Below are 21,702 nucleotides of genomic sequence, written 5' to 3'. Positions count from 1 at the left end.
TGACATAATCATTGGATCGAGTACCACGTTCCGGTATGCTAACTGTTTGAGTTTGGGTTCCATGAGAGAACCAATGACTTGTTGTAACTGTATGTTATTGAGCATGTGATAATATTGTATATGTTCGATATATGCATGTGATTATACTGTTGCATTGATTTATGTATGTTACACTTAGTGGGATAGCCGTGTGATCCTGCCAGTACACTATGGTTGTGTACTGATACTACACTTGCTCTTATTTTTGTTGAGTACAGGGCATCTTCAGGCAGCTATTGACAGACCTCGTCTAGAAGATCAGTGATCTTGTTCGAATTCAAGGGTGAGCCAATTCTTTCGGGCTGCCATGAGTTCTCTTTTCGTCTATGTTTACATTTCGGACTTAGACTTTTCTAGTAGTGATAGTTCATTAGATTGGGGTTGTAACCCTTCTTGTTTAGACTTATGGATCTGGTTGGATGTTTTGGTACATTGACTTTCAGGTTCTAGGTTATTTCTTCCGTCATTTGTTTAGTTTAGTTGTTAGATCTTTTGTTGAAGTTTATGGGAACTTCCTTATTTATTTATTTATACTTGCTTCCGTCATTTAAATGCCTTAATTTTTGGTTTAGTTACTTGGTTTAGATGATAGTAGTGGTTCTCCCACCGGAGGGTTAGTGAGGGTGTCAATCACAACGGTCTGGATCGTGACAGTTGTGTATGAAAAACAGTGAGCTTAAGAAACAAAATTATTTACGATAAGAGATTCTCTTTGATAAACATGGTTATTAATTATTTATTTATTTATTTAAAATAAAAACTATACAATTCAACATAAAATATAATATTCATGGTAGTTACATTTTTAGCTTATACCCTCATAGGAATTGCTTTATGCAACTATGTTTATACACGTGGTAAAACAATATTATATACTTATTATAGATAATGTATCAATCTTGTATAAACATATATAACATTGTATACAAGATAATGTGTTTATACACACTTTTACACAAGTATACAAAATTATATAAAAATTGAGTTTAGTTTCCTACGAAACTCCATCCGAGATGGGTTAAATATTCATTGAATAACTTTAAATTTTCACCATAATTTTAAAATAACATCCCAACATACCTAAAAAAAGGATTTGTCAAAATTTCAAAAAATCATAAAATTTAATAAATTATCAAGCTTTTCAAAAAGGTCAAAATTTAATAAAAATATATATATGCAACTCAACACAACATATATCTCCACTTGGTCATTATTTTTCTTCTTTTTTCCGCAGCAGTGATTATGTATTAATACATACAATATACAATATTATGTGTTTATTTGTAGATAATGTAACAATCTTATATAGAAGGGTATAATGCATAAATATAAATATGCCATTTAAGTTGGCCTCATTTCACATTTATGTCCTCCAATTTTGAGTGTACACAAGTAGACACTTAAACTTGTATAAAGTTGAACAAATAAACACACGTCTTATTTGACATCCTACATGGTAATTTGCGTCCTATGTGTATTATGGCACATAGGACTCATGTGCCTACTTGTTCAACTTTATACCAAGTTACACACCCAAAGTTGAAGGGCATAAGTGTGAAATGAAGCCAAGTTAAATGACACATTTATGTATTATGCATATATGTAAGTATAGAATTGTGTATAACATGTGATTATATACACTTTTACACTATCATACAAAATTATGCATACACAAAAATCGAGTTTCATCTTCTACGAACTTTCAACTTCGAAAATTCATCCGAAATGAGTTAACTTTTCATTAAATAGCTTCAAAATTCTTAATAAGTTCGAAATGATATCCTTAACGAATCTCAATCATTAATTTGTCAAAAATTTAAACAAATCACAAAATTCAATGAATTTTTAAAAGATTAAAAATCCCCAATAGAATTTTTATTTGTTCACTGGAACATAAGAATTATTTGTGAGTACAGGTCACAGTTTGATAAGAATTCACATACTTGACCTTTCACAAAAAAGTGGTGATTTGCATGAACTCTTGATGAGGGTAATAGTTGTTAAACTGAATATCAATTTTAAATATAGATTAAAGTAAATACATATTTTTTTCTCAAATATCATACCGTGTAAAAATTCCCTTTTATAAGTCGCAAGGGAGTCGTTCGTATCCATTCATCGACATCCTTAATTATATAATGTATTGTATGATATACATAAAATATACATGGTCATAATGAGAATTCGTGTAATAGACTCTTAACTAGTAAGACGACGAAGTTAAATATCATTGCAACGTACATAGACACTAAATATTACTCAAAAGCAAAGTTATATATATATTCCATATCTTGCTAGTCATTTTACTAACAATATAATAATACACACTAATAATACAAAGGAGAAAAGATCATTAATGTATACACACATAAAATATTACTACTAGCTAGTGATTAGGTCACATATGATATGGCATATTGTACAGGTTATTAACCCATTCCAATCCTTCATGACTAGGCCCATAAAAACTATTATCAAACCCAAACTCCCCTAGAAAAGGAGGATCCATGGCTGCTTCCATTGAGAGTGATGAAGTTGTTGGGCTATTGATCGAAACGCCGTCGGATCGCTCTGTCAATAGCCGTTGTATCTCCTTCTCCGCTTCACACATCTGTTCCTTTAGCTTCAATACCTGTACCAAAAGATTGCCTCGTTTAGGATTTAACATATATATAGTGACGATCTACCGTAAGGAATTGAAAGTGTAAAATTTTTAATGTAGTTTGATCTAACTGTACATGTAATTTAAGAAAATAACGAATTTTGAATATAAGGATGAATATTAAGTTAAAATATTTGCATCCCCTAACTTAAACTTTTTAAAAATTACTTCTCATGACAATAAGTACGTTATTCGATTAGATTGGATTTCAAAATGTGGCACGTCCACGTGTGCAGAAAGAGCATATTGGCATGTGCAAGAGGGCCTGTACTTGGCTAGTCTTAAAGAATAGTGTACGGATGATTAAATTAATGAGGTCGTAAAGTAGATATCGAATACTGAATGGAAAAAAATATTATTTTTTTTGAACCTTACAATTTATTTGACGTTGTTTTATTTTTAACAATTTTCAAGTAATATATTAAACTGTTTAAATTTTAATTTTAATGTGACGTTCTTTTTTAATCAAATTAATCTTTTATATTCTACTTTCACCGTTACTAATATAACATAAAGTCAAAATTAAATTAGCATTTTATATTTTGCATTAAATCAAATAATATCATATTTAAAATGGAATATACTTTTAGGACCACATAAACGTTTCTTATTAATCTCTAGTAAGTCTTATTTATCCAACTAATCTCTTGTACTTAGTTTTCCCCAACATGAATAATTATGTTTTAGGTGATATGATATATTCTTTTTGTCTATAGTCATAAAACTCGAAATAGAAAGAGAGTGAAATATTTACGGACCTCATTTTCAAGACGACATTTGTCAACAATATTAGTCTCATGTTCATTCTTCAACTTAGAGTATTCTTCCTCTAACTTCTTGCTCTTCCATCGAGCCCTTCTGTTTTGGAACCACACAGTTACTTGCCTCGGGTCTAGACCTAGCTCCGAGGCAAGTTTGTCTTTCCTCTCCGACTCCAATTTGTGTTCATGTCCAAAACTTTGTTCGAGCAAATTCACTTGTTCGTCACTTAGTTTCCTCTTCCTCATCATCATCATCATCGCCCCGTTTACATCATCTCCTTTGTTCTTCTTTCTTCTCCTCTTCGGTTTACCCTCTCCTGTAATTTATATACACTGATAGTATAAAAAATCTCTTCAACTTAACTTGTTGTATATAACTAATAATCTCACTTTTTAGCCATCGTTTCATCTATAGTTACCTTTTAGGTGATATTGTCAAGAGTACAAAAATTAAAATCAAGTCATGACAATATTTTTATGGCTTCTAAGTAATTTGTATTGACGATACTATCAGATCATCTAAATGATATATTCATATAACTATTCGTTACAAAATGGAATTAATAACTTGAAAAATAAGACGGATTATCTAGAAGGATGAGTTAAAGTAACATGAGTGTTACCTATATTGTGTATAAAGTTAAATTCTAAAGAGAAAGTAGTTATGGTACTAACCTTGTTGAGTTAACTGTTGAGTATAGATACCAGAATAGTACTGAGAAATGTGTAACATTTGATCATCATTATTCATGTTACTTTTTTGCTTTCTGATGCAAAAATGAAAGTGGATAAATGTGAGAAAGAGTACAGCAGTGAGGACTTTTAGTTTTAGTTATTATAAAAGCTAGAGGGATGTAGAGAATAAGGTGTTTGTTGTCTAATTAAGACTTTGGGAGAGCATAGACCTCATATGACATTATTTATAAAGGTAGCCCCTCTCAAATGGACCTCACTTCTTCTAACAAATATCCATATTGCCATCTCTCTAATGGTTCCAAGTGTATCCGAGGTGTCAGATGGACAAGTTGGATTCAATTTAAGAAAGTTAAAAAGAATTAAGTTAATAAAAAGATAAATTATTGATCCGTTCAAAAGTTACATAAAATTACACGTTTTGCTTTTTTAATGAGTTAGACCAGTATTTCTCTCTCTTTTAAATGGATTAATCTTTAATTTTTGCCCTTTAGCAACTTATGACCACAACAAAAACAACGTTTAGCGGCAATAGATATATATCCACATTAACAAAGAATGTTAAAGTTTTTACTGGCATTAGTTAATTGTCATTGGACTCAATGTCCCTATAGGCTCTAGTGACACCTCTAAAAATATATATATTTAACAATAATTAAACTATTGTTGTTAAAGATCATTTTTTATATAGTGCATGCGGCCTACTGGGACATAAGTGATATACAAACTGAAGTAATATTTGGGCATAACTTGTGGGATGTTATCATATATATCAAAATATAAATTTACGTCTCACAAAAAAAATTATTTGTTGAATAAAAATTAAAGACCAACACAAAATAGGGGGAAATGTGCAAATGACCTCAAAAAGTTACTTGGATTGAAATAAGCTAAAAACGAGTCTTAACACATAACCCGTCCAATTTTTATTGAGTTTTAATTGTTTATTTTTTCTTATATAATTTTTAGTACCTAATAAATTATTGTTTTTCTTTATTATATAGTTCGTGGATCAATTTAAACTAGGTATCAATTCAGATTATTTTTTTAATTAAGAATCAATAATCAACCCAAACTTAAATGAATTGGACGAATTATATATTTAATTTCTTTTTTATTAATAATTAATAACCAATCCAAATTTAAATAAACTAAACAAATAATATTTTTATAGACTAATTTGATCACATCTATATAATCCTACTTATCCAAACAACAACGATGAGATAAAATTTGTTAAATTGGGGAATTTGATATGAGAACTTTCATGGAATCACTTTTTTGGCTGATTAGGTGGAGGTAGCATACCGATGATTCATTTAAATTCAATACTTTTAATGTGAAATATAATTTATATATAAATATTATTTTAAAAATTGTAAAAAGCAATAGATATAATCTTTAATATAATATCAAAGTATCATGATTTTAAATGTTAGACTCATAAAGTTTAATTATGTGACTTGGTAAATTATATTTGCAAGATTTTGCTAGCTTTGGCTTTAATTTATGTTAGTTATGTATAGGGGGTTTCTTATCTTGTTTTTTTTTTGTTTTTCACTCGGTGTTCGGAGTCCACATTAGAGCCTTGACTAAATTTAAATTGCGCACGACAGGATCCATTCAGGGATAGTGCTCTCAACAGGATTTTCTCTATACCTAGGAGCACTCCCACCAATGCACCACAATCCATGTTGGTTTCTTATCTTGTTTTGCTTGAATTAACATACCCATAGTGTAATTAAAAATTAAAGGATATTTATTTAGAGTCTTGCTTTAAAAAGGACACTTTTTGAGAATCATATACTAAAATATTATTAAAACGATGCATGAGATGGATTCAAGACAGTGCAGACAGTTGGACCCAATCTCTCTCTCTATATATATAGTGATAACGTGATATATGATCTGATAAAAATAGTACTCCATTTAGAATAATAAGTTAAGTTTTAGTACTAATCAATCATGTAAATAATCTTTACATGGACAATTATTAGCTAGGGAACCGTTAGGATGTCAATGAGAGGATAAGAATCAAGTGATTATGAAAACTACGATAAATAAAAGATTAGCCACAATAATATAATTATCGTTTTATTATATTTAGGGACAATAATAAATATGAATATTTTTAATCAATATTTTCTATAAATGTCGTTAAATATTTTTCTGACAATAAATATTATTGCTAAAAAAAAAATTTACTGCCACTAAATATTTTTAGTGGGGTGGAATGTCATATGAATTTCTTGCTTCTTAATCTTGAAAGTATAGCTAAGCATGTGAGTTTCTGACTATCATCTAATCTCTTTATCCACTGCTGCTTAAATTTACATGGCTTTTTGCTTTTGTTGATAACGACTTGCATAAACCATATTATACCTAGGAAGCTGGATAAAGTTGGTCAAAAAAAGAGCACTACTCCATCAAATTAAAGAGGGTAACAAATTTTGTTTTTTTGGGGCATGTCAGTTTAGATTTGTATCGAAAAATCTTATTAACATTTTGTCTATGAGATTTAAAATAGAGAAATATTTACCATTTCACGATAACTTTAATTATTTTATACGTACAGAAGGTAATGAATACTATAACCTACAACTACAAGTAACTAACTTACGTAACGACATCCTTAGACAAAGCTAAAATTCAACACAATCATATTAGGACTATTAAAGTCAGGTCAATTTCAAGCATCGAGAGGGTAGATGTCACTGCAAAAATACAAGTTTTTTCTATCGCGAATTAGTGAAAAATTTGTGTTATAAAATATGATATTTTCACTTATTTTCTATCGAACCAACTCACTTGAAAAATGTATGGTTCACTTAAATAGTGAGAAACTTTATGACTTTTCCATATGAAAACATATTATGATTTTTTCTTTTCTCACTAGTTCAATCAAAATATCAGTCAGAATAACCACCGAACATTTTCACTACAAAATTTCAATGAAACTTTCAGTTTATTGCATCTAACATATACGTAATTATTTTGTTCATGTATTAAAAAATAACTCAATTATGCTATACTTTATACTATATCATAAAAAATTGCAGCACATAAATACTAAATATGGTCCTAGATAACACAAGCAGGCCCGTTGCCATATATGAATGAAATTATCATGTAAATATAATATAGTCACCTCGTGAGTAACTGACTTTATAATATATAGTTATAATGTACGAAATTATAATTGGGAACAAACAGGGGCGGACCTTAGAGGTTGCCGAGGGGATCACCCGAACCCTCTCGGCAAAAAATGATTATATATTTAAGATATTTTTAAGAACTTTTATATCTATATATTGATTTTGAACCTCTTAAATGTAAAATTCGAGATTGACTTAGTGGTTGAGGGGTTCAAAATTAACCTAGAGGTTCCAAGTTTGAATCTAATGCACTACTTCTTTTTTTCCAAACCTCCTTAATGAAAATCCTGAATCCGCCACTCGGAACAAAAGCAAAAAGCTACATAGTAACGAGCTAGTGTGTATAGAGGGGGTAATGTGGCATTAATATAGCCACGGGACACACGTATTTTTAAATAAGTTGTCATTTATTAATAGCTATGGATAGAGGGCAGAGGCTAAATATGAAACAAAGCAGGGTCAATTTTGGTGAACAGAAAAAAAACAAAATAAATAAAAGCTCTTGTAAATAAAAGAAATATAAGCAAATTAATAATGCTGTATTCAAAGATGTAATGGAATAGTATAGGTTCTTCAAGTCTAAAATACAAACAATTTTATCAATTCTCATATCGATTTAATGTGATCGTGTCGTCACTATTTTTCTTTCTTTTTTAGTTGTGTTTATTTATTATTTAATAATCTTATTTTATCATTGACCTACCTTTTTTAAGTAGTTGATCTAATATACTCATACTCTACTTTTCTTGTAGATTTATCCTTCAAATTATTGATATGTAACATTTTATAATAATGAAAAATGATACAATCTATCCAAAACATTATATTCATTAATAGAATAGTAAAATACGATATTATACATTATAAAGCAATTTGTAACAATCATTCAAACAAGGTACTCCCTTCATCCCTATTTATTTATCAAATTTTGACTTGGCACGCTTATTAAGAAAATAATAATTGGTACAATAATCTTACCATTTTACCTCTATTTACTAACCGTTGAAAGTAATATAAAAGCTTTGGAATTGGAGGAGGAAGTTATAGTTGTTGTCCAATTAGGTGAATTTTCCCCACTATTTATGGCTAATTAGTGGTCAAGCCGCCACCCATTAGCTTAGATTAGTTTAGCTACAGTAATACCTGGGAGGTTTCTATTGGTGACATGTGCGGGTTGATATAAGTTGGCGATAAAATTAGCTCGTGAAATTATAATTCGTTTAAATTTGATTGGATTATTGATTCGCTTATCTATGTATATAGTTATGACTTAAAAAATATTACTCCCTCTAACTCAATTTATATGGCATTGTTAAAATTTTGAGATTCAAACTTCTAAATTTTGATCGAAATTCACATATGAAAACTTCATTTTTTTAAAAATAAAAGTTATATATTTAAAAATTACGTATAAAGTATTATAAATCACAGTAATTAACAATTAAAAATATTTAAAATACATATTAAGTAATTTCGGTAAAAAATTAATCAACTCTGCCACATAAACAAAGAGAGTATGAACTAAGAATTTATATAAGAAAAATCAAAGCAATCAAAACTTAATTAGTAAGAATTGAGCGGGTTGAGTTTTGACTCTAATTTTAGTCTATTCAGTGCAAATAATTTGAGCAGGTCAATAATCAATTTATTTATTACTCTTTCTATTTCAATTTAAGTGTCTTAATATGAGTGATAATGAAATTTAAGAAAATAAAAGAAAAAAAATTAAATCTTGTAATCTTAAATTAAAAAAGTATGTAATCTTTTAAATAATATGGTCTTAAATTTATCTAGCAAGACATTGAATTAAAAAAAATACTACTAAATAAAAAAAGAAACACTAATATTTAGACAAACCAAAAAGTAAAATATAAAATATTTAAATAGGGATGAAAAAATAAATCAATTTATTTTGATTTGCTTAAAATTAACTCAATCCGTCCATTTATCACCTCTGTGAGTAAATAAACTAATATATCAGTGGAAATTTCTCATGTTACAATTGGTTCATTGAACCCAGGGGTCTTACCTAAGCTATTACATCATATGATAGTGATATAATAGTGATACAAAATCTTTTGTATGTAAATTTCTATTATATAGAAGTGTTATGGGAAGGACGATTAATGGCATTTTAGTAATTTTAACAATATTTAAGGGTAAAATAATAAATATATAATTAATGTCAAAATGAAAATCTAGAAGAAATATTCATACATGTCTAACTTTTGTTATGGGCCCGTAAGGATATTATTGTAATTTTGTTAAAATGAAGAGTTTCTATTAGTTAACTTCTTACCAACAATAATAAATGCTAATCTTGTTTTGATATGTTTTAGAAAGAAAATTTTGAACTAATTAAAATAAAATGTGTTTGAATACTTAATATTTTGTTCCTAAAATAATTTAAAGGATTAATGTGTAAACATATTTTTAATATTATGTACATAATATGACCACTAAATTCGTATCTTGATTATTAAAATAGTCTTTAAAATGACGTATCAATATTTTTTAATCAATTTGAAGAAAATATCAAATTTTGTGACTAAAAGAATGAACAATGTCTGATTATCAAGAAATTAATAATTTGATAATGTATTTATCGAAAGATTAAAAATATAAAATTTTCATTTCTATATAGGATATTTTCTTAATATCAAACATCATAAACTATTTAAAAGTGAAAATTTGACAAGGAAAAAGTTTAACATTCAAATTCTAAGGAATATTAAAATACAAACTAAAGAAAAATGAGTAGTTAAAAATAAAGAAGAACAACAAAATAAAATGTCAATAGAAAAACGACTTTGTTGAGAAATATAGAGGAAGAAAAAAATAAATAAATTAGGAAAATACAACCTGAAAAAAAGAACAAGTATATTTGTTATTTTGTGGGGGTAAAGATTTAGAGTTTTCTTTTACGTCATGATATTAAGAGTGTAGTATCAAAAAAAATTATTAATGTAATTTAGAATATAACATTACGATAATTGTTATTGTATATAAAAATAAAGTTGCTTTCATGATTGATTTTATTGTTGTGGAGTTAGAAATAAATTATGCTTTCAATATTTAGATTATAACATTACTATAATTGTTATTGTATATAGAATTAAAGTTGCTTTCATGATTGTTTTTATTGTTGTGAAGTTAGAAATCATTTTTTTATTAGTACTTTTAATATTAAGATCAATCAAAATAAATAGAAGTATTTCTATTTACCGGAGAAAATAAAAAAATGTATCACAAATTCATCGACAAAGCAAACTACAAACACAGTATATACTTAAGAATAGAGATCTGAAAGACTTTGAATCGATGTTTACGAATTGGTTGATCGATGATTAGTATTTTATCATGCAAAACTTATGGTGCAAATATTACAAAACGAAGATAATAACATTGTGAAAAATAGATACCACTTACGAAAATATATGAAGATCGATGAACTTTTTCAAAGATATCAACATATTATATATTCATCGAACCCGAAATATTTTAACTCATAATCTAACGCAATTCTCTATTTCCTTGCTGCATAGAACTTTTTCAATTTTGGGTTGTAAAAGACACATTTATGCCGTATGAACATTTGAAATAGAATATTAAGTAATATATTGAAGTTGTTTACTAAAGAAAAAAAAAGTATAAATCTCATATCTTTGGAGGCTAATTACATCCTATCCCGAAAGTTTCCTCAATTACTAAAATCTTGAAGTCTTCATTACTTTTGAATACATTCCTTGGTTGTCCGATACAATGTAACATGAGAGGAATGTATCCGAGAGGAGATAGGTATGTAACCGAAAGTTTCCTCAATTACAAAATCTCGAAGTTTTCATTGCTTTCGAATACCTTCCTTGGTTGTCCGATACAATGTAACATGGGAGGAATGTATCCGAGAGGAGATATGTATGTAACCGAAAGTTTCCTCAATTACAAAAATCTCGAAGTTTTCATTGCTTTCGAATACATTCCTTGGTTGTCCGATACAATGTAACATGGGAGGAATGTATCCGAGAGGAGATAGGTATGTAACCGAAAGTTTCCTCAATTACAAAAATCTCGAAGTTTTCATTGCTTTCGAATACATTCCTTGGTTGTCCGATACAATGTAACATGGGAGGAATGTATCCGAGAGGAGATATGTATGTAACCGAAAGTTTCCTCAATTACAAAAATCTCGAAGTTTTCATTGCTTTCGAATACATTCCTTGGTTGTCCGATACAATGTAACATGGGAGGAATGTATCCGAGAGGAGATAGGTATGTAACCGAAAGGGGATAGATGTATCCGAGAGGGAATAAGAATATATCCGAGAGGGAATCATGATATCTTAAGTTGTGAATTTATGTAATTTTTCCAATAAAATATGTGAAATTGTATTGATCCTGTATCACGGGCCTTAAATTATCTAGTATAAATATAAATATAAATATATTTACACCAAAATTAAATATATACACAAATAGGGGCTCGACAACCATACGTACGTATATTGGAAGTATCCAGTTTGCTTCTCTATTATAGAAGTCGTACAAAGATAAGCAAAAAAAACTCTGACTCTGCTTTTAACACACACGGTAATCGATCCATCTATTTTTATTTATTCAGTATACTAAAAATAGTTATTCAATTTTACTTATATTTTTTAGAAAAGATAATTTCTTATTTCGTATTCTTGTTATTAAATATTATTTGTTTTCTAATATTTAGATGACTTATAATAATTAGAAAACAAATAATAATAAAAGTGATATAATAAAATTGTCCTTATATTTTTTTTAAAATTATATTAAATCAAACATGTACTAGTAAAGATGAATGAAGGGAGTAACTCCTCGAGTCCTATCTCAACTCCCTCGCGAGGAAGGTCTCATTTTCATCAATTCCCTAATATAGCTTTAATTTGAGGTAATTTTAAATCGTGGTGAAATATAGATTAGTATTTTTAAACTTTTTTTTCTTTTGTGAAAATATTTTAATACGTGAAATTCGTTCATTTCATATTGAAATTACATTAATGACAAAGATAAATACATTCGCTAACACCAAGGGTATGAATGAATCTTGCCATATTATAATAGATGATTAAGCTAAACAATTTCGGATAGTACATAGATGAATTTAAACATAGTTTAATAAACATGATCAATTTAAACTCACTCTTCTTAAATATTGTAAGAAAATAGAGTTTTAAGTCTATCTTATTGTTAAGCATTCCACATCAATTAAGCACATAAAATTTAATCTGCTTATATGAATTTGTACAATTTTGACTCGATTAAATTAGTTACATAAAACTTTAGAAGTCTGGGACGTTCTCATGAAGAACACCAAGTTTTGGACCCCCACCCCACCCACCCCCCTTAATTAGTTAAATTGTGATGGCAAAAAGGAAGAAAGAGGAATATTAATTGCATCTCTCTAAAGAGACAACATAGATTATTATGGTGGACAATTTGCTTATTCACCAGCTCTTTGTCTGTCCTTCTATTTTCACCTTTTTATCTGTCTTTCTTTCTATCTTTTCTGTCATTGGATGAAGCTTTTATGTTCACAACAAATAATATCACCATGACTTTGACTAATTCAATTACATTATTGAGAATATGATGCTTTCCAAATATATGACATTTGAAAATTAATATTTGATGTAAATATTCGATAACTATTCTCTCTGCCCCAATTTAAGCTTTTGTTTATTATAAATTATTATGAAGTGAAAATTTGAAATTTTGAGTTTTTGAAAGTTGTGATTATTAAAATTTAAAATTGTATTTAAATATGTATTTTACTCTTTTTTTTTGAAGTTTTGTGAATGAAAGTTTCAAAAACAAATCATTTTTTTAGGAACTTGAAAAATATTTGATGATCAAATTTTGAAAATCAGACCAAAATGATTAAATAAATATTTGGTGATAATTTTTCAAAAACGATTCTTAAAATCTATATTCAAATACTAGCTAAGTGATTTACTTTTCTTTTTGATCTATCTCAAAAAGAGTGTATTTTTCTACTTCCTATGGTGTGGTCTATATTTGTTACGCTTGATTTCATATTATTTACATTGTCCATTAATCACTTGATATCCAAACCTCTGGTAAACGAACTTATACTTCATATAAATTTAACTATATCCTTTTTTCTAGTAATAGTTTGTCACCATTATGGAGCTAGAGAATTATATGTTGTTTACTAGCTTAAATATCTCTGTCTCGTGGGAACTCACCTATCGTTAATAACGAAGATCAAACTAACATTAATAAGATCAATAGAGCCCCGACTCATATTGAAAAAAAGAGAGCAAAAGTACTCCCTACGTTTATTTTTACTCGTCACTATTTGACTTGACACACTCATTAAGAAAATACAGACATTTTATTGTACTATCTCTATTAATTAATATTAGTATTGAGTCTTGAAAATTGATATGGAGAATAATATTTATAGTTGAGGGGTAAAACATAAAAAAAATAATCATTTTTTCTTGATATATCAAAAGTGACAAATAAAAAAAATTATTTTAAAAATAAGTGAAAGGTAAAATTGAACCGTACAGATATTAGTGTGCTCGAGTGAAAAGACAGGTTGAAAGTTTTACACGCGTCTTCTCCCCAGTACTAGCGGAACAGGACCACGCCCCAATTCCAAGTCACAAGGTCTGCCACTTCCATAAATAAATCAAATTATTTGATATAGTATAATTTGATAGTATGAAATTTTAATAATTAGGTGCTTGATTGTGAAAATTAAATATTATTTATTTTATTTAAAAATTTAAAGTTGGATTATAATTGAAGTTGTATTTGGTAAAAAAAAAATTAAAGAATATTTGAATTTTTTTTCTATATATAATTTCTACTAGTCTCTTCTAAAAGTAAATATTTCAAAATAAATTGTCACGTAATGTAATGTAATGTAATAGATTAGATTTCATATACAAGCTATTATATATTATTACAAAATATATGTTTTTCACTTTATTTGAAACTTTTGAAGTAGAAAATGGAGTTGTGTTAGTTTTCTCAAATAATATTTGGTTCCTTGTGCATACTTTTTCTTAAAAAGAATAATATGAAATAGAACTTCAAATTTCAAATAAAACTTCAAGTATGAAGTACAACTTCATACTTGGAATTGGGTGCTTTCAAAATTGAAGCTATATTTGAAATTTTTATAATCAAATATTAATTTCAAATATTTTAAAAAAAACGAAAAAAAGTGAAAAACTATCCTGATCAAATGGGTCCTAAATAAATAACATTTTTTTTTTTATAATTTTGAATCATAGTGGTAGGTCTTTTAGAATATCGTTGTAAACAATATCATAACGGTTACAACATTCTTGAAACTCATAATCTAGGGTGATTGGAAGTTTACATTCAGTAATTATTTTCAAATATAAAAAGTATAATACATAAGTATTTTTTTTTTTAACTTGACTTCATTTAATATCTATGCACTTTAATTTTGAATGTACACAAATAGACATATAAATTAATATAAAATTGAACAAATAAAGACTCACATTTTACATAATAATTTACATAAAACAGATTCAAACTAATTTGTATTATATTACGTAGAATACATATTATGCTTATCTAAGAATCATTTTAACGGTAGCCGCCAACAAGAAGTAAACCATTTTATATTTTTCAGCTTAAGAGGAATCTTCATCTTTCGTTTTTTGTTTTGATTTTGGTTTTTTTACCATAAAAAAATGTTACGATAGCAACCTCTCTTAGAAGTAATGAATATTATTGATTTGGAAAGTCCAAATTCAGTTAATTTTGGGACAGCTATTTTAGCCAAAATATGATCTTATTATGAATGTCACCTTTATTTGTTGTGGAAAAAATTCCAGTTAGACAAGGAATATAATTTACATAATAATATTGTACGTTTGTTTACCTGTCTGCATGTTTGCCTTCTACTGATCACCATTCAATTCATCTATACACATTTTATTTTAAGTTATACATAAATAGGTCCTACCCTATGAAATTTTCACAAACTTATTTACGTATTTCCTTTCAAGTGAAACATTAAATTTGGTTACAAGCAACACGTAACTTTCACACCCAATTCGGAACTTCCTGTGTTTGATGAGTGGCATGCATACCATGAAAGCAGTTTCTTCATTTCAATTTATGTGACACGGCTAGTGGAGGATCCAGGAATTAAGCTCAGGGGGTTCGAAATTTAAAGAAGAACCCCATGTGGTAATGTAAGTGCGTGGTGAGCGTAGTAACCCCAGCATGCTATTTGTACAAGGTATCTCATTGGTTGGTAAAAGTTAACACCAAACTAATCAAAGATATTGAGAACAAAGCTACGTTGATAAAAAAAATTAGTGGATCAGTTGTATTACATAAGTTAATTCATAAAAGATGTGAAAATTAAAGGATGAAAAAGAAAGCGAGATGGAGAAGAAAAATATTTACCTTAACCCGCTAAATTTGTATTACTTATCGTACCGCATTAAGCATTTCTTCCTATTTTTACCATGCTCCATTGAACATTCTTAAATTTTTTTGTACTTTTTATATTTTTATTTTGTAATGTTTTACTTTATTTTGCATTTTAAATTTTTTTAAAATTAGTATCCATTCAAACACATATTACTAGAAAAATTATCAATATTCTCTAAAAGTGTGTAAGTATAGATTTACTAATATTATAATGCATATTCAGAAGATAAATAAATGGCATTGTCAATTTTTTAGTTCATGTAGTTTAATTTACTAAGTTAGTCATCACTTGTTGAAAAAAAAATGACGAATAAATCAAATAAGTTTAGTTTCCATCTCTTTAAAATAGAATTGAAAAAAATAGAAAAGAAATTCCATGAATTCTATTAAATATATATTATTAAAAGGATATTGACGATTTTTAGTTTCTTCATTCAATTACATCTAATTTATCTTTATATATATAATTCATTATTTTTAAAGAGTTGTACATAAAATTATGTTGAAATAAAATGACTAATAGATATAAGAAGAATAAAAAATAATGTCTAATAAATTTAAACAAAAATAAATTAGAAAAAAAAAGAACATAAAAAGAAGAAAAAATAAATGAAAAAGAAGAAGATGATCCAAGACCCAAAAACGTTTAGAGCCCAATTCCATGAATTAACTTTAAAAAAAAAATAAGAGAAAACGAATTGTTGCGCATGGTATTCGAATTCACAACGTAAAAACCACTGCTGAACACCTTATCCATTGAGCTAAAGCTTCTCACTTATTTTTAGGGGGTTCATTTTAAAATATGTACATATAAAATCAAAATTTGACCCTTTATATATAACGTAATTTTTCGATCGAGGGGGTTCGGGTGAACCCCCTAGACACAACCTTGGTCCGCCCCTGGTGACACCTAGCTAGCGCTAGTCAATTTGACTAAAAAAATTTAAATCAAGTTTGATCAGATCAATTTAAGGTTTTTAAATCAAAATTTAGATATTCAAAAGTTATAAGTTGCATTTTTTCTCGTATCAATATGATTAAAAAATATATATATTATAAAATGTTAGTCATGACTTTACATTATTTGAATCTCAAAAAAAAAAAAGTCACATAAATTGAAATAATAAGGGGTCATTTAGTAGTTGGTAAGAATTATGCAAGTATTATTAATGTAGGGATTAGTTACGAGAGACGTTATATATATGTATTATTCGATAAGGGATCGTTGGGTAACTGGTAGAGTTATGCAAGTATTATAATGTAGAGATTAGTTACAAGGGAATCTATGTATATTCGAAAAGGGGTTGTTTAGTAGCTAGTAAGAGTTATGCAAATATTATTAATGTAAGGATTAGTTACGAGAGAATATATGTATTATTTTCTCTATGTAATTATATGCATAGATAAGTTACAAGAGAACATACGTATTATTTTGTGCATGTAACTATATGCAAAGATTAGTTATTCATGTATTAATATAATATATAGATTTCCTCATAATTTATACATGAATTGGTTGTGCAGATTTCAAAATAACAAATCATATGTAGTTCTGATTTTATATATGAACAATTTACCACATAATTAACTATCAAACATGATATTAATTATACAGAATTCAATATCAATATACAACTAACCTCCAAAGCAGCTACCAAACAATTCTTAATAGTATTGTAGTAAGAGGGAGAAGGAAACTAGCTAGGAGCTATTAAAATTAAAATTATGCGTGGTGTCAAATCATACTTTAAGAGGCCATGGCATACACTAATTGACTTTAAATTGAGTTATTCTTGAAATCATATCAAAGTGTAATTAATAGTACATTTTTTAAAAAAAAAGTCATAAGCATGCTTGGAAGATTAGTGTTCTAATCACCTATATAAAGTCGAGCTATAAAAAGAGCTAGAATGCCTATATTTACATGGAGCTTGATTTAATTTGATCTTAAGAAAGAAGGATAAGATGGGTAACAAAAGGGTTAAGATAATCTACTAGTAGTGATGTACTACTCCTAGCTATTCTATGTTAGCAACTAATTGGATTAAAGTAAATTTAATTATGGTGGATAAGGATGAAATTAAATGTGTGAAAGAGACTTAAAAGAGAGATTCCTAGCTCCTACTTCTAGGCTGGCAGCTGCTATATGTTGATTAATTATGCACCTTGTTTTAAGGAAACTTTATTAATTAATTAATTAAGAGAAGATGCGCATGATGTGGAGAGGATTCCTGTCATAAACACTTTTGGAAAAATTCTTTTTGCCAGAAAATTTGATCAACATGATATTTTACCTATGTTATTTTATCTCTTAAAATATTTTTATCTTTTTAACTTTAATACATTTTAATTAAAAAATGGAAAAAAATCAGTTTATTTTAAAATAAAAAAATTATTATGATTTTTTAAAATTTTGACCAAATTTTCTGGTCATTTAGCATTACCCAACACTTTTTAATTATCTCTTAAAATAATGCATTTTGTTTCATTTTGCTTAAGCTAATTGGTGTCATGTTTATCCCGACAAGTCAAGCATGTTTCCAATCTTCCAACTTGGAATATTTTATTATACATACATTAATTTAATTCATTACTAACTTTTTTCTTTTATACTCCCTCTTTTTCAAATTAATTGAATTGTTGAGGTGTTTCACACCCTTTAAAAAAAGATTAAGACATAAATTAGGCATAACTTTCCATTTTAATCCTTATTAATTATTATCAAATTTATGATTGAAGTAAATAAATATTAATTAATAACTAATTTCAATACTAACTAATGAAGGGTAAAATTGAAAGAGCATTCTAAAAGTAGTCCTGAAAATTGAACAATTAAGTTAATTTGAAAAATGAAAAATGTCACAACAATTTAATTAATTTGAAATGGAGGGAGTAATATTGTAATAGATACTAATATTTATTTATAAGTTTACTATGGTAACTTGAAAAGTTATATTATAATCATGTCATCAATATAAAAAAAATTATGCTATCAGTGTATGTAACAAAGATTCATATCGATTTATAATAAGTAGAATATTGGATCAAAAGCCAAATTCTTGGTTAAGCAGAATCATCCTCTTGATAGATGTACATTTTAATTAATTAGTTTAATACAGTATGTAATGTCATTAAGCTATCTTTATCATGTTCTTAACTGTGCGTCCACCTTTTTATTCTCCCTTCAAAAGATAAAGCTTTTGCTCTAGTGGTCCTAATTAATTAGTATATAACCACACCTTAATCAGCTTTTAGTTCCATCTAATTTGTCTGTACATTCATTTAAATATTGATAGCTCCCTTCACGAGTCATGTATATTCTGGTGTGTATCCAAATTATTTAGTACGAAGTTAATGACCTAGAGAAGCTCTCAACTTTCTTTAAAAGCAATTAAGCATGAACATGAATTTTAGGTTCGAGCTTTATTTGATATGAAATTGCTTTTATTATGAAGCTTTATTTTTAATATGGAATTTTTCAACACGAATAGGGATCTGTGCGATTATGTCCATAGATTCATGATGGGTGATCAATATTGTCACACGTCTAATGAAATGGTCTCTCCTAGTAATAAAATATTATACATATATATAAATCACACACTGGACGGAGCCAGCAATTTATGCAAGAATTAATGTTTTGAGAGGTGAGTGATCTAAATCTATCTTTTTTATAGTAGAATTTTTCATAATGTTAAGGAATTTCACTGTTAATATAAACAAAAATATTTATTTAATTTTTACTATATTTGCACAGTATTATTATGTTTCTGATGGAAGAAAACTTAATTGTCACTATAATAAAAGACACAAATAGCGACAGTTGAATCAATGTCATTATTATATTCAGAATCGCTAACTTCTTAAATGACATTTGTATAATGTGCTGATTGTAAATATTCATATTTATTTTATCGTCTGAGTTTAGGCCAACACGAATTTATTTTCTACGAATTCTTATTGCGCATGGATTGCGATGCCGAGATTAAATACTATTCCCTAATCCATATTTTTTTAACTCATATATGCCTAAGAATTCAACCATCCATAATTTACGCCGTAATTTGTGCCAAAATATTGGTAGATTATGACTATAAAAATAATGCCCTTGGAATCCATTAACCAAATGTTAATGTCATATATTCCATATTCCAATTTCCACAAACTTCCGGCTAGTTAGGATTTGAACTTTATGAGATTAAAATTTCAGAATAGTGATATTTGGGGTTAGTAACTGGATCTCAAATTTAATTTTTGTACATAATTAGTGAACTAAAGTTATTGAGTTCGACCAAACTCGTAAGTAACATTTTGGCTCCTGCCCTAGTGCACCTACTCATGAATCAAACCGGACTCGAACTAATTATAGAACCGATGATTTTATTTACATTTGTTATCTGACACCATTTTCAGATCATATCGGAAAGTCTTATTTAGAAATAAAGTTTTCTAGCTATTAAATGTGACTTCATACCCAAGCTCAAACTCAATTTTTTTTTAATTATAAATGGAGAGCAGTCATCACACCCTCAACGTTTAGTGATTTTTTTTTTATCAACCACCTTTTGGAGTTATTTAAGTTTAAAATGAATGTAACACAAATACATCAATCTTCCTTTGATACATTGGGACGGTTTGGATTTAAACCTGAAACGTCTAGTTAAAATTGTAGAAATTTTCAACCTATTAATGATGATTTTACTGGGAAACCAAACCCTTCGCACTTTAATTAATTGTTAAAGGTGAAAGAAGAAGCAAGTCTTAAACCAATGATCAACTTAAACAACATAAAGTAAGATAATTAACTTCCACCAACTTTAAACATGCACATGGCCACCCACTTAACTTATTTATCTTTTTGGTTTTTCCACAAGATCCTTGGAGCCTTCCTAAACCTTTTTTCCCACAACTAAGGTACAAATTAATTAAAGGCAAAATTATGATTTAAAATTAGTGGGTTCAGTATGATTTTAGTATTGTATACATATCAAATTAAAATTCATACAGTATGTGTATTACATGATCAATTTGCCTTTTTTTCCTTAGAGGAAGATTCGATCGATAAGTCCTTATGTGTTGCCATTACCATGTATGTCATAATAATAATATAAAACAAAATAATTGTTCTTTACTATAATAATAATAATAATAATAATAACTTAGATAGGAGAGTGTGCGGAGATTGCGTATTAGGTAGAATGTTAGCAGGTATGCAGTGTGTTGTTGCCTTGCTTTCGAGGATTCAGGCTTGGTGCTTGTCGTTGTATTAGCCGTATTCTTATAGTTATCGCTTTTGATATCTGTTTATTGTGTTTCGACTAGTGCAATGTTATTGTTTTCTTCTTCTTTATACCGGGAATATTTGTTGCACTTGAATTGAAGGCCTTTCAAAAACATTCTCTCTACCTCTACGATTGATATAGTGATAAAATATACGTACACTCTATTCTCATCAAATCTCACTTATAAAATTACACTGAATATATTATTATTATTGTCGTAACTTCAATTAATTGTTGTCTGAATTAAGTAGCAGATGAAAAAGTTGTATGTACTAGTTTGGATCCCAAGAGAATGGTGTAGGATGGAAGCTGCAGTGCATCTTCTTCTTTTAATTTATAATTGTGGTCCAAACTTATAGTATATTATCGTACGTACGTGTCGATCTTATATTAACAATTCTGGACACACCCCAAAAGAATCAAAGAAAACAAATAATTAAAGGTGTAGTAGACCATAGGAGTTTTATGCAAATCCACGTACTCATGTGTTTGTTAGAATTAGGGGTGTTCATGGTTTGGATAAAAACCGATTCAAACCGAAAAATCAAATCAAACCGATTAAATGAACCGATTTAATTTGAGTTTTGGTTTGGTTTGGTTTTAGATTGTTAAGAACCGATAGTCATTGG

At 28.0% G+C, this 21,702-nt stretch overlaps 1 protein-coding gene across 1 annotated transcript; it reads right to left on the bottom strand.

The window, feature by feature from the left end:
- Positions 1–2,295: 2,295 nt before the first annotated feature.
- LOC102583067 (homeobox-leucine zipper protein ATHB-40-like) lies at positions 2,296–4,348 on the bottom strand. Its single transcript, XM_006346871.2, has 3 exons — positions 4,138–4,348; positions 3,460–3,779; positions 2,296–2,671 (listed from the first exon to the last, which is right to left on the bottom strand). The coding sequence occupies exons 1-3, from the start codon at positions 4,211–4,213 to the stop codon at positions 2,438–2,440; spliced, it is 630 nt and encodes a 209-aa protein (XP_006346933.1). The 5' UTR covers positions 4,214–4,348; the 3' UTR covers positions 2,296–2,437.
- Positions 4,349–21,702: the final 17,354 nt, after the last annotated feature.

The sequence above is a fragment of the Solanum tuberosum genome, unplaced genomic scaffold (assembly GCF_000226075.1).
Source record: "Solanum tuberosum cultivar DM 1-3 516 R44 unplaced genomic scaffold, SolTub_3.0 scf00085, whole genome shotgun sequence".
In the NCBI taxonomy this organism is placed as follows: domain Eukaryota; kingdom Viridiplantae; phylum Streptophyta; class Magnoliopsida; order Solanales; family Solanaceae; genus Solanum; species Solanum tuberosum.
This window is presented reverse-complemented; position numbering and strand designations above follow the sequence as displayed.